Source organism: Acanthochromis polyacanthus, chromosome 9 (assembly GCF_021347895.1).
Source record: "Acanthochromis polyacanthus isolate Apoly-LR-REF ecotype Palm Island chromosome 9, KAUST_Apoly_ChrSc, whole genome shotgun sequence".
Classification (NCBI taxonomy): domain Eukaryota; kingdom Metazoa; phylum Chordata; class Actinopteri; family Pomacentridae; genus Acanthochromis; species Acanthochromis polyacanthus.
This window is the reverse complement of record NC_067121.1, coordinates 7,203,218-7,224,154: the sequence shown is the minus strand read 5'-3', so window position 1 is coordinate 7,224,154 and position 20,937 is coordinate 7,203,218. Positions and strand designations below refer to the sequence as shown.

General features: G+C 37.5%; 2 protein-coding genes across 2 annotated transcripts; one reads left to right on the top strand and one right to left on the bottom strand.

The window, feature by feature from the left end:
• The first annotated feature begins 38 nt into the window (after positions 1-38).
• LOC110967701 (zinc finger protein 883-like) lies at positions 39-6,021 on the top strand. The gene is made up of 3 exons (XM_022217384.2): positions 39-343; positions 1,328-1,561; positions 3,750-6,021. The coding sequence occupies exons 1-3, from the start codon at positions 172-174 to the stop codon at positions 5,225-5,227; spliced, it is 1,884 nt and encodes a 627-aa protein (XP_022073076.2). The 5' UTR covers positions 39-171; the 3' UTR covers positions 5,228-6,021.
• A 2,886-nt stretch (positions 6,022-8,907) lies between these two features.
• LOC110967702 (zinc finger protein 436-like) lies at positions 8,908-14,319 on the bottom strand. Its single transcript, XM_051953135.1, has 3 exons — positions 14,058-14,319; positions 12,345-12,677; positions 8,908-11,150 (listed from the first exon to the last, which is right to left on the bottom strand). Exons 1-3 carry the CDS (start codon positions 14,227-14,229, stop codon positions 9,739-9,741), a joined length of 1,917 nt encoding a protein of 638 aa, XP_051809095.1. The 5' UTR covers positions 14,230-14,319; the 3' UTR covers positions 8,908-9,738.
• Positions 14,320-20,937: the final 6,618 nt, after the last annotated feature.

Here is a 20,937-nt window from a genome sequence, read left to right as displayed (position 1 = left end):
AGCAAAAAATATATAGATTAAAATATCCGGCGGAAGTGACGTCAAACCGTTGCTAATGCTAACGTTAGCTTAGTGAGACCGCTGCAAACATTAGCTTCAATGATGTGTGGATGTTTTTATTGACGGTTCTTTGTCTTATCTCACATTAATATTTTTTCACTTTGAATTAAGATGAGTTCAGTCCAGAATCTGAGGGAGTTGATCAACGAGCGACTAACTGCTGCTGCTGAAGAAATATTCACGGAGTTTGAGAAAACCATCGTCCAGTACGAGGAGGAGATCGATCGTCAGCGCAGACTGCTGGATAACATCTGGAAACCAGAGATAAAGTTACATACAACAGGTTTGTTGAACTGTGATGGTCTGAATGATCTGATAGAAGTGAAGTGAGGAGCTGCGGTTTGTGTTGATGAAAAGCAGGAGAACTTTAACATTTCTCATCCGACTCCACGGTGGCCTTCAAGTTTCAGGGTTCAAAATAATCCCAAAGACATCAGGCAAACATCAACTCACTTACTCTGGTGGTTGAATATAAACAATTGTCCTAATGAAGTGTAAAAGCCAAAAAGCCATGTTTTCCTTTATCCATAGGTAATATATGGTGATTAAATATACATGAGATGTACAGAAAGAGAATATTGGTTTCTGGTTGAATTCATCCATTTTTATGTTTGATATGTGTACTGTAACAAGTACTGTGTCTATTTCCAGCAAAATAAGCCAACATGTTGTCTTTTTAAAATTAATCTCGTAGATTGCACAATTTATCAGAAACTACTAGTCGTCTGACACACAGTTCTTTGAAATGACTCTATTCTACATGTCTCATTCAAATACTCGCCAAAAAATACGTTGTTTGTACCAGATTGTTAATGAAAAAAATGTTGTGCTCCTAAGTGCAAAAGACAGACTGGCTTGGCTCAGACCAACGGTCAAATGACAAAAATTCTTCAATGAAGTTTTCAGTTGACATGCAGACTATTTTTGAAGAGACAACAGAAGAGATTGACAGCAAAATAGAACATATCAGGTCAATAACATCAATGCAGCATTTTTCACAAACACTATGAAGCGGATCCATTTTAATGGTAATTTATGTCAAAACTATGTCATACTGCACAGAAGACATTTGTGAGTTGTCTCTACTTTTGGCCATGGTGGTGCTGTTTCCATAGAGTTGCAAGACTTTATATTGCACTAAAAATGTGACAGGAGCCAAAAGTACCCAGACAGTGCTTGGGCTTCAGAGGATTAACTGTACTTGCTCAGATGTGCGTCACCTATCGTCACCTTTTAAACCTTTTTCTTTTGTCATTTTGCCCTGCAGACATTCTACAGCAACATGTCCAGGAGGAGAATGTTCTTGCTGAGGAGAATCCCTGCAACCAGGAGATGCAAGAGGCTGATATAGTGGTTCAGTGCAAATCCAAATGTGAAGGAATACCCAGACAAATATTGAGAGTTAACGATAAAACATTTGGCCAGTTCGATGAAGAGATTATTTATCAACACAGGCTGAAGGATATCATCTGGAAACCACAGCTAGCATTACATGGAATAGGTATGTAAAACTATGATGGAATGAATGAACTAGCAAAGGAATGTGACTAATGTCAGATCCTAATCAGAATTCTACATTATTTTTAGGGACTTTAAAGAAATTTAGGTTTGAGATGCAATACATAGCATTAATGTATGTCTTTTGTAAACTGTAAACCTACAACACGAACCCTACAGTGTGTTTAAGACACAGGGGAAATTGACTTCCATTCTTTGAATCCAGCAGTGTTTCCCTTAGATCTACTGTTATTGGGTGCTGTTCTGTACGGATATTTTATCGTCAATTTCAGATGGTTAAAGTTGACGTCCATACAACTTTGATTTTAGATGAATTAACAGTTCTTAGGAAGCTCTTATTGCACATAGAGTAGACCACTGTGTAATGTGATCTTCACTTCACCGGTCTACTCTGCTCACATTTCACTGTTTGTGTTACTTTTTGAAATGCGTTGCTGACTACAACATTTTTTTTGTGCTGTTTTCATGCAAATGTGAGGTTGAATGAGTTACAGTTTTTGATGATGATGTGGCCAGAGTAACTCAACATCTGGCAAACAAAAAAGTGAACTATAGCAATGCCTCAACACTTACAAAAGATATCAGAAAGAAAGAAGAAATAGATAGGATAAAATGAAGATTCAGCTTACCAGTTCTTATAGCACTGTAAATGTTTTTTAATTGAGCTGAGCTGTAGATTTATGTAGTAAACTGTGTTTGTTTATTGTCTGTTTTCTTATTTTTTTCTGATTATTTAAGTTACCAGTTTTTCGAGCACTGTCATGTTTATTGTTGTTATTATATGAACTGAACTATAGTTTGCAGTTATAAATAAGATTTTTTTTTATGTATTTAGGGATTTTTTTTTTTGCACTGTAAATGTTTACATAGTTGTATTTTAGAATATGTCGTGCAAATGGTGCACATATTGTTTAAAGGTGAATCAATGTCTTTTACTGATTGGTTGCTAAACAGTATATGTGCACCATGTTGTAGTCAGATGGAATACCTACCACGACTTACACATCTTTTTTGGTATTACTATACTCTTTAGTATGAGTTTGTCAAGACAGATATCTTAATTTCTTATTAGTTAGCTAGGTTGTACCCCCCACCCCCAAAAGCAAAAACAGTTCAGGCTTAGGATTATTTTTCACTTTAAGCCCTGAAAATATCCGACCGAATAATCAACAAAATAAGATCCAAGCCAACATGAATAAACACCCAAACAATAAACAAAGTAGTGTAAATGCAAATGAACAGAATCATACACAAATCCAATGCTACAATATTTATTTTTATTTTTATTCCAACAAGGAACATGATGAAGTTATGTGACGATCGGCGTATGTTTGTGTGTGAATCTGTCTGTCCTGTGCAACATTACTCAACAATGGACCAACAATTTGGATGAAATTTTCAGGGAAAATCAGAAATGACACAAGGACTGATGCGGCTCACAGTCTGGATTCACAGATTTGTTAAGGATTTCCCATTGCCAGATACAGCGACTGGCACGGTTTCCTTGTAACCATGACAACAAGTGAACGCTGTATCAGTTCCCTGCTGATGATCAAGTGATCCTACTACAAATCCATCATTGCTGACTTATTGAAAATGATACAAAGAACAATTGATTAAATTGTGGGGGTGTTTCTGAGTCCCATCAATTCCCGCTGCCTGCTAGATATTTAGGTCAGGCAGTTTGGTCACTGTACATAATGTACGCATGCATAAAACACGCCTGTGTTCAAGGTCAGGGAATGAACAGTCTTGGCAGAGCACTGCACTGCGCTCTCTGAGTGCTTTTCTTGTTTGTATATATTTTAAGGCTTTATAATAGTTTGTAGAGTCACTGTGTTTTCCAGTGTTGGTTGAACCTGTGGGCACTTGGAAAGAAATGTGTGTACTGATAGCAGTTTTTTCAGTTGTTTTGTAAAGATAATGGTCAAAGAAATTCATGTTTTGTTTAAATCGTTCAGAACTGTGCCATACTGCACAGACGACATTTCAGTGCTCTGTTTCCATAGAGGTGAAAGACTTTGTAGTGCAGTAAAGTATGAGCCCACTGTGAGGAAAAATGTGTCTGCCCAGACAGTGCTTGGAGGTCAGAGGATTAACTGTCTTTGCTCAGATGTTTGTTTCTTTATCGTGTTACTAACCCTTTTTCATGTGCCCCACTGTCCCTCCAGATCTCCCACAGCAACATGTGTGTAAAGAGAGGATTGGTCTCGCTAATCAGCTTTGTAACCAGGAGACAAACTTTTATCTGGATCAGGAAGACCCAGAGCCACCACAGATTAAAGAGGAACAGGAAGATCTCTGTACCAGCCTGGACCACACAGACTCACAGCCTCCACAGATTAAAGAGGAACAAAAGGAACTCTGCACTAGTCTGGACCACAACGACCCAGACCCTCCACAGACTAAAGATGAACAGGAGGAACTCGGCATCAGTCAGCAGGGAGAGCAGATTGTACTAACGGACACAACTGATACCTTGTTATTGACTCCTACCGATGAAGACAGTGACAACAGTGAAGTAGACCCAATCAGCGACGAGCTCCTCTCTTATAATTCGCCAGTAGCGGAGAGCCCATATCAGGATGGAAGTAAGCATGTCGACTCAGGGTCAACTAGAAATGCAGCTCTGAAGCCAAAGAAGAGTCAGTATAGAAAGAGCAGTCAGAGTAACAATGTAGACAACTCAGTCCATATGGGACTACACAAAGGTGACAAACTGCATTCTTGTGAAATATGTGGGAAACGGTTCTGCCGAAGTAATCATCTGATTGTCCACATGAGAACTCACACAGGTGAGAAGCCGTATTCTTGTAAAACATGCGAGAAAAGTTTCAGTCAACGTGGTAGTCTGACTGTCCACATGAGAACTCACACAGGTGAGAAACCTTATTCCTGTGAAAGATGTGGGGAAAGTTTCCCTTACTATCAGGGTTTGTCTACCCACATGAGAACTCACACAGGTGAGAAGCCTTATTGCTGTGAAAAATGTGGGAAAAGTTTCCCTTATTATCAGTGTTTGTGGTCCCACATGAGAACTCACACAGGTCAGAAGCTGTTCTCTTGTGAAAGATGTGGGAAAAGTTTCAACCAAAGTGGTACTCTGACTATCCACATGAGAACTCACCCAGGTGAGAAGTTGATTTCTTGCAAAATATGTGGAAAAGGTTTCAGTAGAAGTAGTAGCCTGACTGTCCATATGAGAACTCACACAGGTGAGAAGCCTTATATTTGTGAGACATGTGGCAAAAGTTTCAATAAAAGAGGTATTCTGACTGTGCACATGAGAACTCACACAGGTGAGAAGCCATATTTTTGTGAGATATGTGGAAAAACTTTCAGTCAAAGTAGCATTCTGACTGCCCACGTGAGAACTCACACAGGTGAGAAGCCATACTTTTGTGAGATATGTGGAAAAACTTTCCGTAAAAGTAGTGATCTGACTGTCCACATGAGATCTCACACAGGTGAGAAGCCATATTTTTGTGAGATATGTGGAAAAACTTTCAGTAAAAGTAGTGATTTGACTGTCCACATGAGAATTCACACAGGTGAGAAGCCTTACCCCTGCAACACATGTGGGGAGAGATTTAAAAAAGCATCAATACTGAAAAGTCACATGAAAACTCACACAGGTGAGACTCTGTAGTCATGGAACAACGGTGGGAACAAAGCTTGAAAAAGCATGCATTCATTCACGTCTTTCAGGGTAATAATAGGTCTTGCAGATTTAAAGATGCCAGATTGAGACATTGATCAAGCTGTCCTATGGATACATAGCGACTATTACAGAAACACATTGCATATTCAAAAGAAAGACAGCTGGAGACATTTCTGATGAATACTTAATATGTATTTTAATGTTGGTTATCATTTATTCTATAGTTGTGTATAAATATAAGATGTTGGTCTGATTTAATGTAGTGAATATGAGTTTACACATGAATGAAGTATTTAGTAATTCTCACGTTGAGTTCATGTAAGTAAATTAGCAGAAGTCCAGTTCATCTTCAGTCTGTGTTTCTGTGGTGGTTTTAAGAAATTAAACTAGTTTCTGTATTTGAGTGGCATCTGAAAGTAACAGACCTGACTAGTTTCATGTGAGATAAAGCTTCAGCTTTCTGTAAGACAGTTAATTTAAAAATTCAACCCGGAGAGATTTCAGTTTCCTTCAGAGAAGTTTGTTCAGATCAGATGATTTTGTCGTAACACACTTGAAGTTTTGCTTTGTGAGTGCTGTAATAAGATGAATTGTAATTTCAGTCAGGTTGGCTGATACAATGTTGATGATACATGGCTTTGGTATCACTGTTGATGTGACACATTTTCACTCCAAACCTAAAACTACTTCTTTCACTTGTTTTTTGTATTCTGTTGCCACTGACACATTTTCCTGTCTGTTGTAATGTGAACCAATAAATGTTTAAATTGTTTGAGACAAAATCTTATTATCCTTGTGTTCCATTAAGATACATGAAAATTGCAGTCCTCAGTAGAAGACATGAGTACACCTTTCATTACTAAGATTCAAATGTTTTATTTATTCAATACCGTGCCCACCTTTATTTTCGCTGGCAGCCTCAGTCCTCAGCATGGAGGACACCAGTGTCGCACAAATGTCTGCAGAGATGTTGTGCCATTCTCTACAGATGCTCTTTACTGGAGGGGTTATGTTGCTCTAGGTTTGTCTTTTAAAATACCAACAAGATTTTCTACTGAACTCAAGTCAACCAACGAACTTCTCCATGTTCTATTTCTCACTGTTTTTGTTTTTTGTTTTGTTTTAAATAATTTGTGTGGTTTTTAAGACTTTTGATCTGTCCAGAAAGGGCACCACTGAGTCTTTACTTTTTCTTTTTGTGTGCTGGTAGATTTGTATATAGCCTGCAAACCAATGAAAAGAATCTTACATAAGTGTATAGAACAAAAACAAGATTCAAAATGGAGCCTTGAGGGACCCAACAAGTGAGCAGAGTGACGGAGTTTGAGGACAATACCTTCAGTCCATGAGCATGAACTGTTCAAGGTGTGATCTAAAGATTCTCTGATTGGTCAAGGGCAACAGTCCAGATTAGAATCATCAGAACAGCAGAGTGGGTCATTTAAACTCTTCAAAGAGCTGTTTCAGATCTGTGACATGGTTTTAACCTGGCAATAGCCAGATTAATAATTGTGTAGTACTTGATAGTACTCCACAATATCAATCTGGGACCGCTCCATGTAAATCCGTTCGGAGGAAAGAGGCACGGATTGGACAATGCAACAGTATGTCCCACCTCTGACAGGTTTGTTTTTAGCCAATCGCGGGATCTTCACAACGAGCGGAGCCAATTGGTAGATTAAACTCTTACCAAAACCCGTAGGTAAAAAGGCACAAACATCTTTATCATCCAGAAATGCGCAAAGCGCCTCTCGTTGTTCTTCCTTCAAAGAAGCGATAGGAGATTCAGCTAAAACTGACTTAATAGCAGCATCTACACGATCGTTGTCCTCCGTTGCCATGTTTGTTTTGATCTACTGGCGCTTGGTGTCGTCTTCACACCCGGATATCCCGCCCCACACACGAATACTGCTGCGTGATTGGCCCGTGCCAACTTGGCTCTGTACGAACAGTGAATGTGGGAGCGGAGCAAGATGGTTTCTTGAGAGATTTGTGAACTCACAAATATCGCGAGAAATCAACTTGCTGGCAAGGTTAACATGGTTTAAAACCAGACAGAAATGTTTCATCAATGCTCTGGTTAAAAAATTTGCAGCTGAATAAAACTTACTTTTTTCCCAAGACTTTGGATGGACAAAAGTAACTTAGACATCAGTGTTAAGTTCGAGATAACAGAAGGATCCAGATTTTTCTTTTTGAAAAGAACAACAGTCTGGAATCATCCAAATCTAAATTCCAGTAATTTCTGGACATCAGATCAATGGTTCCATCCAGCACTTAAAAGACAAGGATCAGTCATGGTAGAGGACACCAGGTAAGCTTTAAAAAGTTGGAAGTAGTTGCCATAGCAGCAGAAGAAGCAGTCATGGTGACACTAGTGTCTGGTAATAGCATCACAACTAAGAAAATACTGGGTGCAGTGTATTGTTGCAGCCACTAGATGGCAGCAGATTGAAAGACTTGTACAGTAACAGTATTACAGTATTTGTAGCAGTACTTTGATGTCGCAGTTGTGACATTCAGTACTAATAAGTGTAATGATGTGATGTGTTGTTGATTGCACTAGAGAGCAGCAGTGTAACACCAGTGATTCTGATTGCAGCAGCCAGTAGCATGTGACTTTCAGGACTGCACTGGTCGGACCACACTTCTAGGGCCACATGTGGTGGTACCACCTACTGCAGTGGTTGATCACTAAAGTGTGCAATTTCCAGTTTTAAAGGTTCATTATACCTGAAATACTTTTTATCCAATTTTAATTTCACACAATGTACCACTTAATGTCCAAGTATTTGTAGTTTCAAAGGCTATTCTCATCAAACATTATTAGGTTTATAAAAGACAAAATTCTATTTAATGTTGACATCTTCATAATTTCCAAGGCTTATCTCACCCAACTAGTACTCTATAAATAACAAGTTAGGGTTTTATAAGTTCATTGAACCTAGAAGTACTACCTTCTGAAGTTGCATGCTTTGGTCATTATCAGGTAAAGTACCAATTAAATCATATGCTACGCCTTTGTAAATTGAAGATCTCATGTTTGAAAGACTGAAGAGAGGCATTAACAGCTACAACCCATAAAGCATTGTTATATTTGATGAATTTAATTCTTCTCTTGTCCAGTATGGGTTAACATGATGCATCCTTAGAGGCAGTAAATCAAGCAAGCTATTCTTAGTTAAAACGTGGTGGTTTGTAGAAGCTGATGAAGAGTTAAAACATAGTTTCCCTGACTGGATTCACATTTAATACTCATACTATGACTATCGTTCTACCTTAGCCAGAAATGAAGCTTTGCAGCTCATCCAGTTCAGCAGGTGACATGAAAATTGCAGGTCATAAAAGTGCAGTTCTGAAAATACACTTATATAGAGTGCAGATCTCAAAATTGCCAAAAATGTCAAATCAGATGAAAGTCATCATACAGTTCTGTCCTGTAAGAGTGTTGGATATTATCACGCAGTTCAATTTTGACAAATGCAAAACTAACTTTTGTCTACAGGTTGATTTTTGTTGAAAACTTGAAACAATCATCTGCCTGAAATAATGAAACACCCAGAAAACAGAACACAAGGATGATAAGACTTTGTCTCAAACATGAACAGTTGGTTGCTTCCTTTCAAAACAAAGAAAAAATTGTCATTGGCAACAAAATACAAAAAAAATTAGTGAAAGAAACAATTTTATTTTTAGTGTTAAAATATGTCACACAAACAGCGACACCAAAGCCATGTATCTTCATCATTTTATCAACCAACCAGACTGAAGGTACCAACAGAACTTAACTAAATAATCTGTTTCTGGAAATGTTCAAATAAATATCAATATAAATAATTATACAATTGCATTACAATTCATCTAAATACACCACTCACAAAGCAAAACCTAAAGTGTGTGACATCAAAGTCATCTGATCTGAACAAATTACTTTGAAGGAAACAGAAATCTCTCCGGGTTGATCTTTAAAATGAAATTGTCATTTAGAAAGCTGAATCTTTATCTGATATGAAAACGATTAGGTCTGTTACTTAAAAGATTTTACAGCATTACAAACTGGTTGAATTTAATTTTGTACAAACATTAGTAACAGAAAGTAACATTAACTGGACTACAACTAATGTACATATACATGAACTCATGACTTGACAATTGCTAAAATAATTTACTTACCAAAAAAACACATTTATATTTATACATTTATATCCCACTTAGCTCTAGCAGAAATTGATAAACAACATTAAATTAACTATTAGGTCAACTATGATGTCTCCAGTTGTCTGTCTTTTGTAAATACAATGTGCTTCTGTAAAAGTTGCTCAAGATCCATAGTTGATAGATAATTCAGTATTTATGTATCACAATCTGACATCCAGTAAACTCATAGAATCGTTGTTGAAGCGTTCTAAAGGCACTTTAAATCAACAAGACCTATTTTTACCCTGAAAGATGTAAAGCATTTTGTTTTTTCAAGCTCTGTTCCCACCGTTGTTCCAGAACTACAGCTTCTCACCTGTGTGAGTTCTCATGTGCACAGTCAGATTACTACGTTGACTGTAACTTTTGCCACATGTTTCACAAAAATAAGGCTTCTCACCCGTGTGATTTCTCATGTGGACAGTCAGAAGACTACTTTGACGGAAAGTTTTTCCACATATCTCACAAAAATATGGCTTCTCACCTGTGTGAGTTCTCATGTGCACAGTCAGATTACTACGTTGACTGTAACTTTTGCCACATGTTTCACAAAAATAAGGCTTCTGACCTGTGTGTGTTCTCAAGTGGAACAACAAACCATTGCGTTGAGTGAAACTTTTTCCGCAGGTTTTACAAGAATACGGCTTCTCACCTGTGTGTGTTCTCATGTGGACAGTCAGAATACTTCTCTTATTGAAATTTTTGCCACATGTCTCACAAAAGTAAGGCTTCTCGCCTGTGTGAGTTCTCATGTGGACAATCAGACTACTACTTTTACTGAAAGATTTTTCACATGTTTTGCAAGAAACCAACTTCTCACCTGTGTGTGTTCGCAAGTGGCCAATCAGATTACTACGTTGATGAAAACTTTTCCCACATGTCTCACAAGAATACGGCTTCTCACCTGTGTGAGTTCTCATGTGGATAGTCAGAGTGCCACTTTGGTTGAAACATTTTCCACATCTTTCACAAGGGTACACCTTCCTATGAAAACTAACATTTTTTCTGCATGTCTTGCAAGCATATGATTTTCCAGCTTTGTGGATTTGGTGACATTTCTTGATTTGGTATTTATTCGTAAAGGTGTTTCCACAAACATCACATCTTACAGACTTTTTACCTGTGTCAGTATCACAATGACTTTCTGACAGTGAAGACTTGTCTACATTGTTCATCTGACTGACTAACTCGTGACTTTTCTTTGGCTTTAGCACAGCATTTGTAGGTGAATCTGAGTCTACATGCTCACCTCCTTCCCTATGTGGGCTCTGACCTACTGGCAAATTATAAGAGAGGAGCTGGTCGCTGATTGGGTCTAGTGCACTGTAGTCACTGTCCTCATCAGTTGGAGTTGATAGAAAGGTGTCCGTTGTTTGCTTCAGTATAATCTGCTGTCTCTGCTGACTGGTCCAAAGTTCCTCCTGTTTATCTTTCGTCTGTGGGGGGTCTGGGTCCTTATGGTCCAAACTGGTGCAGAGTTTCATTTGTTCCTCTTTATTCTGTGGAAGCTCTAACTCTTTCTGATCCAGGCTGGTGCATAGTTGCTCCTGTTCATCATTACTGTGTGAAGGCTCTCGGTCCTTCTCATCCAGGCTGGAGCAGAGTTGATCCTGTTGCTCTTTAATCTGTGAAGGCCCTGAGTCTTCCTGGTTACTTAGCTCCTGGTCAGTGAGACCAATCCCCTCTTCATAGACATGTTGCTGCTGTGGGAGATCTGGAGGGACAATCGGGTACATGTAAAACGTTACTAACAAAATGACAAGAAAACAAACATGTGAGCAAAGACAGTTAATCCTCTGACCCCCAAGCACTGTCTGGGAAGTCACATTTTCCTCACAGTGTGCTCATCCTTAACTGCAATATTAAATCCTGCATCTCTATGGAAACAGCACAGCCATGTCTAGGAGAAAGAGCTCAAGAAAGTCTTTTGTGCAGTATGGCACAATTCTGACATTAAAAAACAACACCATAACAACAACAAACACAAACAAGGTGAACCCTAATTTCTTTGACTGTTACTTTTACAAAGCAACAAAACAACTGGAAATACTACAATCAAGATGCACACCTTTTTCCAAGTGCCCACAGGTTCTACCAACATAGGAAAACACAGTGACTCTACAAACTGTAACTATGTCCATTTTTACAACCTTGACAAACACCTTTTGAACCATGCCACATTGATTTTATTGATCCAGATTGCTTTTTCCTTCTCAGTCTCTGTTGTCTTCTGTGTGTAAACACAGTCTGCAGTTCACCTGAACAGTCATCCTAACTTTTGTCATGTGACTCTCAGTCGCAGCTGAGTCACTCGTTGGTTGCCAAGTTGTCTAGTTGTCTAGTCTAGTGTGTAATTTTAAGTTTTGATAGTGAATTTGGTACTAACAACCTTTGGTGCGTTACTGAATGTGACATGTAGAATGAAGTCATTTTGATGAACCGTATGTCACACATGACAAGTTCAAGAACCATCGGAAAGTTGGAAAACTGAAAAATCTTTCTGTGTTTACAGGTTGATACATGTCACTGTCTACTGTGAGGGCAATAAAAGCTTCCTAAAAACCGTTAATCGGTCTAAAATCTATGTCGCCTATATGTCAACTCGAACCATTAAGTCACGACAAAATATCCGTAAAGAACAACGAAATTAGCCACCACCCCATAACAGTGGATCTTAGGTAAACACTGCTGGAGTCTGAAAACGTAAGTCAATTTCCCCTGTGTCTTATACACGTTGTAGGTTAAATTCTGCATGTTTACAGTTCAGAAAAGACATACATCAATGCTATGTATTGCATTTGAAGAACAATTTTCTTTAACGTCTCTAAAAAAGATAACGTAGAACTCTGAATAGGGTCCTCATCACATTCCTTTGTTAGTTCATTCAGACAGTAACAGTTTTGCATACCGATTCTGTGTAGCATTATTCGTGGTTTCCCGATGATATCCTTCAGCCAGCGCTGATAATCGATCTCTTCATCGAACTGGTCGAGTGTGTTACTGGAAACTCTCAACATTTCTATGGAGATTTCTTCACATTCGGATTTGCATTGAATCAGCATATCGGCTTCTTGCATCTGTATAAGCTGCTCTCCCTCCTGACTGATGCAGAGCTCCTCCTGCTCTTCTTTCATCCGTGGAACCTCTGGGTTCTCCTGGTCCAGATTGGAATTCCTCTTGTGGTTGCAGAGATTCTGCTCTTCAAGAACATTCTCCTCCTGGACATGTTGCTGTAGAAGGTCTGGAGGGCAAAATGACAAAAGAAAAAGGTTTAAAAGGTGATGACAGGTGACGCACATCTGAACAAGTATAGTTAAAAGCACAAGCACTGTCTGTGTAGTTTTTGCTCCTGTCACATTTTTCCTCACTGTGGGCTTATTTTTACTACAATATAAAATCCTGTACCTCTTTAGAAACAGCACCACGACTAAAAGTAGAGAGAACTCAGAATGTCTTCTGTGTAGTATGACACAGTTTTGACATAACTTACCATTAAAATGCAGAATATTATAATAAAATGGCTCTACTTCATACTGTTTGTGAGCCGTGCTGCACAGATGTTAATGACCTGATAGGTTTTATTTTGCTGTCAGTCTCTTTTGTCATCTCCTGTCTTCTTTGAGTAACAGTCTGCATGTCAGCTGAAAACATGGATTTTTTTGTCATTTCACTGTTGGTCTGAGCTAAGTCAATCTGTCTATTGCACTTAGGAACAGAACGTTTTTGTTTTTCTATGGATCGGGTGCAAACAACTTAGTTTGGGTGAATTTTTGAATGAGACATGTAGAATAGAGTCATTTCAATGAATCATATGTCAAACGACAAGTTATAGAACCGACAGAACATTGAAAACACACTGATTCTCTCTGCTTTTTACAGCTTCTGATAAATGCTGTAAACTGAGAGATTTTTTTTCAAAAAGATATCTTGACTTATTTAGCTGGAAAGAGATAGGATACTCCTCATAATGTACATACATATCAAACACATACCAGATGAATTAAACCATTAACCAACAGATAGACAGATGTGACGCCACAATGGCAACTTCTTGTACATCATGTTGAACTCAACGTTTTTTTTTATGAACATGTGCCATATTTTATGCTAATGTACATGAAATACACATAAAGTCTTGTACATGGAAATGTGCTGATATTTAGTACATAGCTACTGTTCAATTACTACAAATAAATGATCAGTTAGTATATCTTAAGTAAGTATGCAGGAATATTTTTGTCAGTGTGTCAGAGTGAATGAGTTGGGTTTGACGTGGAGCACCAGAAAAACTAAAATGAGGGAGACATAGATAGAAATTTCAACTTCCACAAAGTAAAAGACTTCCTGTACATTTCGTGTGTATGAAATCACCAAATATTGTACATGGATGAAGGAAAACGTGGCTTTTACAGTTCATTGGGACAACTATTTATATTCAGTCATCAAAGTCAGTGAGTTGGTGTTTGCCTGATTTCTTTGGGATTATGATAAACCTTGAAATTTAAAGACCACTGTGGAGTCGGATGAGAAATGTGAAATTTCTCCTGCTTTTCATCAACACAAACCGCAGCTCCTCACTTTACTTCTATCAGCTCATTCAGACCATCACAATTCTACGAACCTGTTGTGTGTAACTTTATCTCGGGTTTCCAGATGTTATCTAGCAGTCTGCGCTGACGATCGATCTCCTCCTCGTACTGGACGATGGTTTTCTCAAACTCCGTGAATATTTCTTCAGCAGCAGCAGTTAGTCGCTCGTTGATCAACTCTCTCAGATTCTGGACTGAACTCATCGCTACTTACAGTGAAAAAACTTCCACACATCAGTAAAGCTAATGTTTGTAGCACTTTTCGTTAGCTAACGGCTTAGCTTAACTTCACTTCCGCCGGATATTTCGATTTTTACTTCCGCCTTCAAATTAAAACAGTTGAAGTAAAGTTTTTATTCTTGTTTTTAATCTGCTTCATGTACTAGTCTTTACAGTTCAAGTCAATAATAATAATAATAAGAATAAGAATAAGAATAAGAATAATAGACTGACTTTGTTAATCTCCAGGGGTAAATTCTGTTGTTAAAGCATAGATATTCAATAAAGGGGTAAACAATAAGACAACACACAATATTAGGCAAGGGTATAAAATGGAGGTAAAATAATAAATAAAGATAAAATAAAATGAGATAAAATAAAAATATAGAAAATATAATTCAGAAGGAAAAATCGGCAAAATATACAAGAATATACAAAAATGATACAGAAATGTGCAAATGAACTGAATAATAGTAGTAGTAGCAGCAATACTACTACTACTAGTACTACTACTAATAATAATAACAAATGACTCAAATTAGTAAAAGTAAAAATAATAGATTATTCAAAATACAAATTCCTCAAAAAGGGATGTTTTTTCTAAATTCAAATTAGTACTGTCCATCAGGGGTTTAAAGTGTTCTGTAACATAAAATGGAAATATGTATGATATTGTTCACCAAAACAAGCAGTTGTGCACCAGCTGCAACAAACTTCATATTATTTTGACAGTCCAAAATTACTCAAATACTTTCAAGACACTTGAAATATAAGCACTGTTTGTGATGCACACTTTTTTTTTTTTTTTTACAGATTTCGTTAAAAAAAAAAATAAGAGAGAAGAACTGAAAACAAACCAGAAAACAACAAAGAAAAAAACTGTGTGAAGTGACGGTGAATGTATAAAGCAAAAGTACCAAACCTCAACAATACTCCATTAAGAGCAACATCTTTAATCAAAACCTAACTTAAGTAGCGCTAAGTATTATCAGCAGCATGCATGTAATATATCAAAAGTAATATTGCCAAAAAGAGAGAAAAAAAAAGTAATATTGCCAGAAAATTAACTCTGGGATGGTACGAAAAATTCTACTCCCTCTGAACTTTAGTACCTTATTTGGGTAAATGTATTGAGTTACTGCCGCTGCTTACTGTTTAGAAAGGAAATATATCAAGTGAACATAAATTATTAAACAATTACAGATTATAATCACCAGTGAGACAGACACAGAATCCCACTTTCCTCCAGGAACTATTGAAAACAACAGAACAAAAGACAAACCGGAATTACCAATGGGCTAAAGTTACTACATTTAAAAGTACAATTTTAAGGTGCTTCTTCTCTTATCTGTCTACTCGGATACATTTCAGAGGAACATGTCATATTTTCTGCTGTGCTTCATTTATATGAATTATTTTCTTTTTTCTGTCAGAGTAAGATCTGACACAAACTTTTGAGATACAATATAATGCTTTGGTTAAATGCAGCAGTTTCCTTTTCGGCATCCTACAAAAGCAGTGTTATTCTTATTTCAGTCTGGAACAGGTGCACAATGCATTTCACTGCAAATTGTGCTATGTATGATTGCTTTTGTTATAAATAAAGGTCTTGTATTAAATTAAATCTCGTCGCACTGACATTTCAGACGTCTATGAGTTGTTAACAGCTTCACGGAATAGAAATTTTTACCCTCTAAACGTTCAAATGATCAAAGATCTCAGCAAAAATCAAAGATCAGAGAAAAGCTGTAGATCAGAACTTTGTTTTTCTTCTTTCATCTCTCAGTCTCAGACTTGTCTGTCATTGTGTATAAAACTGAATATAAAGTAGTTCAAACTCCACCTGCAGCAGCTACAACAACATGCTGCTGTACTCTAATACTTTAACTGAATTTTGCTGCTATATGCTTTTGAATGCAGAAAGGGGTTATTTTTATTTGAATACCTGAATGATTTTTCCACTACTGAATATCATCAAATATCTATACTTCAGTCATCATTACTCTTTTAATATCAGGTCTGACTCAAAAGTGTAGTTTGGTCATTAAAAACAGACTGGAAACATGTTTGTTCATATACTAGCTTTGAAGTGGTTAACAAGCACCAAAGCTACTCCATTTTGTTCAGCCTAAACGTCTCATGCCAGAGCACCACAGGAAAGGAAGACTCAGTAAAGTGTTCATGAGAATGTGCATCTCTAATAAATCACCACATGGTGGCAGTCTTACTCTTTGAATTTTTTATTTCAGCACCAGCAGCACTCAAGAGATCCTCTAACCTGGAACAAACCTTTGTTTAAGGTCTTTTGCAAGGACCTTATTGAAACATAGCCTTTATTTAATCTAATAAGAGAGACATCAGACAGAAACAGCCAGAAGAAAAAAAGGGAAACATAGTTTCAGTATAAATCAGGAACACTATTAAATCTGAAAGTAAAAAGAAAAAAAATCTAAAATTGGCTAATGTGGACACATTTAAATTTTAAAGTCCTTTGTGACTTATTTTGTTTACAAGGTGCAAAACCTACCTCTAGTTTGGATTTTGTTGTGGTGAAAATGATCCAATATAATACCAAGGAAACAAATATCTCTTAAAATAACATGAAGAGCATTCTCCTGTTTAGAACTGAGAAAACATTTTTCTGCAGTTTATAAAAAAAAAAAACCCTGTAGGATGCATGTGTACATGTCTATGTCTGTATAGTGTTGGAGGAAAAAAACAGCGTTCCTGGTACCAGAAGACAGAAGAAAATCCACTCAGAGTGATCCCACATACTCGTCTGAATGATGGCAAAGTAAATTCACACCACAAAGATTATTTCAGAACTTCAAGAGAAGCGCCTCACTGTACACTCGTGATTATAGAATTTAAAGTGAACGTTCAGCCATCTGATGCTGCTGGGAAGGTTCACACAGTGTGAAATGATCCCTGTACCCTGAACAAAAACCGTCAGATGTCAAACTCGCAGGAAGAGAGCAGCAAACCACAGCCCAACTTCACAGAGTTCACCTCCTTACTGAGCTGAGCAAGAAAATCCTGCTTTGACCTGCAGTATCAGGATATAAATGCAGTTCCTTCACCAGAAAATCATCTGATTAAGTCACCATGCTATATCTTCTTCTGTACAATAAAAAAGTAAGAGTTATGATCCTGCACTTAAAAATTAACCAGAGAAAGATTAATCATCTGTAGCACTGACAATGAAATATATATTAGAAGAACTGAAGCTGCCATCAGCTGATATTCAAACTATTATACTCTAATCTGTTTAAACAGATGAACTAAGAATAAACTAACCTGTCTGTCTCTTTATTCAGTAGAATCAATCTCTCTATAGTATTGCTAATACAAAGCTAAATTAAACAGCTGTTCACTCAGTATAGATAAAATAATTTAAAGTTTGTTATCGTCACGGTAGCAGCTCCCAATATTCCTCTAATTTAAGAAATCTAAACTTGATACAAGTAAAGAATTTAATTAAACATTTGATACAGTCAGTGATTATTTTCCCCCTATGAGTTGAGCAGTGGACCATTTCCTCTAATCAACAATGAAACACACTTAGTTTGGAAAGACAAGATTAAAAATAAAAGATTTAAAGTAGGAATTAAATGTAGCAACAGTGAATGCACCTGTGATGACTGACACGAGTTAGAAAACCTTAGATCATTGACACTAATTCACAGGATTTCCAATCAAGAGAGAAGAAGTCTAAGAAAAGAAGCAGCAAAGCAAAACCTTTTATTTCAGCAAAAACTCTTACTGATTTTGGATCATTTAAAGAAAAAAACTCCAAAACTCCTTGTTTTTTCAAACTCTGTGAATATTTCTTCAGCAGTGAGTCGCTCGTTGATAGACTCTTAGACTGTGAGATTAACTCATTGTCACCTCAACCAAAGAAATATTTCTTCGAAACGCTACAGCTCAAAAGTCTGAAGTGTGTCACCTGAGTCCACAAAGCAGCATAACACTGTCTCCGCATTTCATTATTTACTTCTCTGCATTTCATTGTTTACTTCCGACGCGTGTCATGCTATGAAATTCCGGCAGAATTTAGTTTTTAGTTTAGTTTTAGTTTAGTTTTATTCACACATCAAAATAATACAATACATGGTGTATACAACACATATTTTTGTTTCCAATATTTTACACAGGCAGATGTGTGAAAAGAATCAGCGACCTTTTATTGTAGCAGGTGATAGAAGCGAAGATCTCTCCTGTTTACAGGGCTGCAGTCTCACGCTTTGGCCGTGAGACACACGCAACTCAGTCCCTTCACACGCTGTCACACCACACTCCAAATATCACACGGGCAAAAAAAAAAAAGTTTCACTTTGCTGTTATGGGAAAATGTAGCCTTTGGGGAAATCGAGGTCGCATTTTTACTCCAGAGAACGCCAGGTTTGTGAAAATCCGGTCCACATTTTCCGTGCTACACACTCCCCAGTCATTGTGCAGCTATCAGGCTGGCTTAACCTTGCCAGCAAGTTGATTTCTCGCAATATTTGTGAGTTCACAAATCTCTCAAGAAACCATCTTGCTCCGCTCCCGCCTTCACTTTTCGTACAGAGCCAAGTTGGCACGGGCCAATCACGCAGCAGTATTCGTGTGTGGGGCGGGACATCCGGGTGTGAAGACGACACCAAGCGCCAGTAGATCAAAACAAACATGGCAACGGAGGACAACGATCGTGTAGATGCTGCTATTAAGTCAGTTTTAGCTGAATCTCCTGTTGCTTCTTTGAAGGAAGAACAACGAGAGGAGCTTTGCGCATTTCTGGATGGTAAAGATGTTTGTGCTTTTTTACCTATGGGTTTTGGTAAGAGTTTAATCTACCAATTGGCTCCGCTCGTTGTGAAGATCCCGCGATTGGCTAAAAACAAACCTGTCAGAGGTGGGACATACTGTTGCATTGTCCAATCCGTCCCTCTTTCCTCCAAACGGATTTACATGGAGCGGTCCCAGATTGATATTGTGGAGTACTATCAAGTACTACACAATTATTAATCTGGCTATTGCCAGGCTAAGGCTGGCTATCTCCGAGTGAACACCTGTGTTTGAAAGCCTGTGCGCGGGCAGTGGCAGATCTTCCACACAAACACGTGATCTGATTGGCCACCCCGTGTGCTCCCCGAAATTTTCATTGGAAATTTAAATTACTGACAGTCTGATTTCCGATGCTCCTAAATTCTTTTCAAGAATAACATAGTATGGCCTGTAGTTCATAGTATAGCATGTCCGCAAAAAGACCCCATAGATTATTATGTGGTTGAAAAGCGCAAAATGATAGGATGTTGCCTGAAATTGATTACATTTATATGCAGTCAATAACCCTTTCATAACCGGAATATTAGCAATATCCCGGTTGCGTACGGCCAATGTAAACACCCGCAAAAACCGGAATATGCTCATATTCCGGTTTTTAAAAACCCGAATAAGACTCCTGGGTTACTCCTTTTCTAACCCAAATATCTCGTAATATAAATGCGCATCGGAATATCCCCGTAGAAAGAAACATTAATTTGCGTTCTGCGCATGTTTCATCCGAAAGGAAGCTTGGTCTTTTGAGTCTGGCAACTACTTGTATGCCGCGTCTGGCCCACCGGAAATACACAAGGAGAGGTAAACAGACATGGCGAAACCCACACACCGCAGCACAGCACCACACTTTTGGAGCGAGGAGGAAACGGACTATTTTATTTTTATTTTATTCATTATCCATCACGTTGCCGATGCTGCTGCTGTTGTTTTTGTCTTTGGGTGCACCAACCTTGATGCTTGATGCTTGCTTATGCACAAAACAAGTTAAGTGACAGAAATTTACGCTAGAAAGTGGCGTAAATCACAACCTTTGCATAGAAAGTGGCCTACGCTGTGTACGTTGTGATTTCTAAAAACAGCGTGTCATAGTTTATTCACCTAGAAAGTATAATATTCTTCCTGTTGCCGAGAAATTTTATAAGTATTGTTTAGTCATTTGTTCATAAACAATATGGACAAAACTAAATATTTTCTTCATAATTCTTGCTCAGTACCCATATTTTATATTAGATAGTATTGTATATGTTTTGCATTTTTGTGACACTTATGGTTCAGAAAATATCGCTACTTGAATTTTGCATTATTAACTTTTTATTTTTGCTGATATGTGTTTAAAGATGAAACTTTTCATGAAAGCTTTTCTCCATAATTCAACTGATCGATAACTAAATACTATTTCATCCATTTGTTTAATATTTCAGATTTCCAGTGAATTGCATGATGAGGAACAACAGTGAAATTTCCATGCTTTTAATCTTTAATAGTTCCTGCAATGTTCCTCATGATTGTTGTTTAGACAGTCTCAGATTTCAATGTGTGCTCAAAATGAATCAAAGAGGAAATTCAAGGAAAAAATAAGCCAGAATGTACTTTATATATCAATCAAAAACTTCACATATACTTTTGGAAACATCCATAGTTTATAATAAAAAAAAAGTTTCCATCAAATCAGACATGGTTAGGAAGATAGATCCAGATATCTGAGATGGAATTACACACAGTAACACAGAACTGTTTCTGTGTTTTCTCTGCTCAGACAACAACAGGATCAAAAACAGCTGCAACTTTCCTTCACATGAATGACCCTGTTTTAGAACAGTACTCACTACAAGTTGATCACAGTGATATGAGAGGAGGAACATGTTGAGGGAG

Bases quoted from the DNA above. Each gene is read 5' to 3' on its own strand.
- LOC110967701 (XM_022217384.2), top strand. From the start codon at position 172: ATGAGTTCAGTCCAGAATCTGAGGGAGTTGATCAACGAGCGACTAACT. The intron at 344-1,327 runs GTTTGTTGAACT...TTTGCCCTGCAG, and splicing joins GATAAAGTTACATACAACAG to ACATTCTACAGCAACATGTC. The intron at 1,562-3,749 runs GTATGTAAAACT...CTGTCCCTCCAG, and splicing joins GCTAGCATTACATGGAATAG to ATCTCCCACAGCAACATGTG.
- LOC110967702 (XM_051953135.1), bottom strand. From the start codon at position 14,229: ATGAGTTCAGTCCAGAATCTGAGAGAGTTGATCAACGAGCGACTAACT. The intron at 12,678-14,057 runs GTTCGTAGAATT...TTTGCCCTCCAG, and splicing joins GATAAAGTTACACACAACAG to ACCTTCTACAGCAACATGTC. The intron at 11,151-12,344 runs GTATGCAAAACT...TTGTCCCTCCAG, and splicing joins AATAATGCTACACAGAATCG to ATCTCCCACAGCAGCAACAT.